This window comes from Haplochromis burtoni, unplaced genomic scaffold, assembly GCF_018398535.1.
Source record: "Haplochromis burtoni strain Fernald_Lab_line unplaced genomic scaffold, NCSU_Asbu1 Contig_543, whole genome shotgun sequence".
In the NCBI taxonomy this organism is placed as follows: domain Eukaryota; kingdom Metazoa; phylum Chordata; class Actinopteri; order Cichliformes; family Cichlidae; genus Haplochromis; species Haplochromis burtoni.
Genome location: NW_024582904.1, coordinates 1 through 1,924, shown reverse-complemented (window position 1 = coordinate 1,924; position 1,924 = coordinate 1). Strand labels below are relative to the sequence as shown.

The window sequence follows — 1,924 nt, the reverse complement described above, 5'->3', positions numbered from 1 at the left end:
AATGCTGTGATGTGGAAAACACTAATACAATAACAGCATTTGGTCATGCTGCTGTCACTGATGCCTCAAACACATTTGACAGCTTCTAAATTAAGCTTACGAACATTATTTTATTTTTTTATTAGTCCTTTATTTAGCCAGGTAAAAATCTTATTGAGATTAAAAATCTCATTTCCAAGAGAGACCTGGCAGTATTATTGTGAGTTATGACCCACATGCTAAGTAGTGCACTGCATCAAAAGTAAATCCTGTTACATCATGAAAAGAAAAGAAAAAAGTAACAAAAACATGTATATTATCAACAGGGTGTATAAAACCGTTCATTGTGAAAAGTAAATCCACACAAAGTTTATGGTCTGATATGGAGGATGAGCATATATTACACCTGTCATTATGAGAAACCATCAAATCACTCCAGCAGAGAGACCTCATGGAAATATGCTCCCAGCAGCTTGACTCCCTGAATGTAGTTTGATCTGAAAATGGAGAAATAAAGCGATGATAATGGTTTATAATTTAAAAAACTCTCTTTACCTGTGATCACATTTTAGCATAGAAATAATCTGGAGATGACAAACATGATCCTCTCCTTTTACTGCAATATTTCGTCAGTTTTATCTACTTGTTCCACATTTCAAAAGAAGTGAAACGGTGTGAGCTGTGACCAACCTGTTGATCTTTTCATTCTGAGAGTGAGCTCCATCATCAGAGGACCCTACAGGAAGCAGCATGACATTACGGCCTGTGGCCTCCTGGAAGGTCAGGGTGACCGGGATGCTGCCGCCCTCACGAGTCAGATCAGGCTCGACCCCGAAGACTACAGTACAACGAGGAGGAAAAGAAAACAAAAGCAGTAAAAATGTAATAATGACAATAATAATAACATCCTAGCTGTCCCTGAATAGGTACAACAAATCTGGGCACAAACCTATCAGTGAAAATATCTGAAAAAGGCTTAAAAATATGTCCACAAAAATATGCATAAAAAAATGTCCCTGTACCTGTCTTTATGGCCTTTCTCCCTGCCATGTAGTGTGGGTGGTTGAAGTCTGAGACCCAGGCTTTGGCACCGCTGTCCCCTGTCACTTTCAGTTTATTGGGGGTTCCCAGTTCAGCAAACCTCTTCTGCAGATGATCGATGACCTTGAAGAGGGAAAAATAACTTAGACTTGTTGAAGCTTTAATGTAGAAATAAATTGAAGTTGATCTTTAGCTATTTCCAAGTCCAGGCTGAGATTCATTTAGTAAAACCTAACAAAACCTCCTTGTTACGCAATCATTTGTGACAAAATCACTATGTCTTGTCTGCTTGATTGGTTTGCCTGGTTTTCTGCGGATGTATTTTAATGCCGTAACCTGGGACTTTGTTTTTTTCTCTGAATAAAATCATCTGCATTCACTTTATCTTACAAAAATAAGGATGGCTGAGCAAATCATCTGAGCAACAAACTACCAATAAGTGGCAGAGATACAGAGTGACTTCTGCTACTTAATTATAAAACGATGATTTAAGTTAAGTGAGTGTTATATGTGATCACTGTGACCTATAACATTGTTTACCTGCTTCTTCACAACTTTGGGGTCCATGTCAGGCACAAGGCGGATGGAAAACTTGCCGATGACCTTGCGAGGAATAACAGTCTTGGCTCCTGCTTCAGAGAAAGCCCCCTCAATACCATGAAGGGAAAGAGAAGGATATCTCCAACGGTGCATGAGGATTTGCTCCTATGGTGGAAAAATAGGTTCAAAAAGTGTGAATGACCCCACATTATACAGCACATTTCCACCAATGAGTGATGCGAGCAACATAAATAATTTCTTTGCCTTTGTGTCATGCAGCAGCTGGTCAACCCCCACATCTTTACAGTACTCATCCAAGTCAAAGTCAATCTTCTCGTACAGCTTTTGCTCCTCTGCTGTCAGA

The 1,924-nt window shown here is 39.4% G+C and overlaps 1 protein-coding gene across 1 annotated transcript; it reads right to left on the bottom strand.

Moving 5' to 3' along the window:
- LOC102312718 (cytosolic non-specific dipeptidase-like) lies at positions 1-1,920 on the bottom strand (the record flags this gene model as incomplete). Its single annotated transcript, XM_005947749.1, has 5 exons — positions 1-476; positions 670-817; positions 1,002-1,143; positions 1,561-1,725; positions 1,825-1,920. Coding segments are annotated over 5 exons (618 nt in total), but the record flags the coding sequence as incomplete, so codon positions are not given.
- Positions 1,921-1,924: the final 4 nt, after the last annotated feature.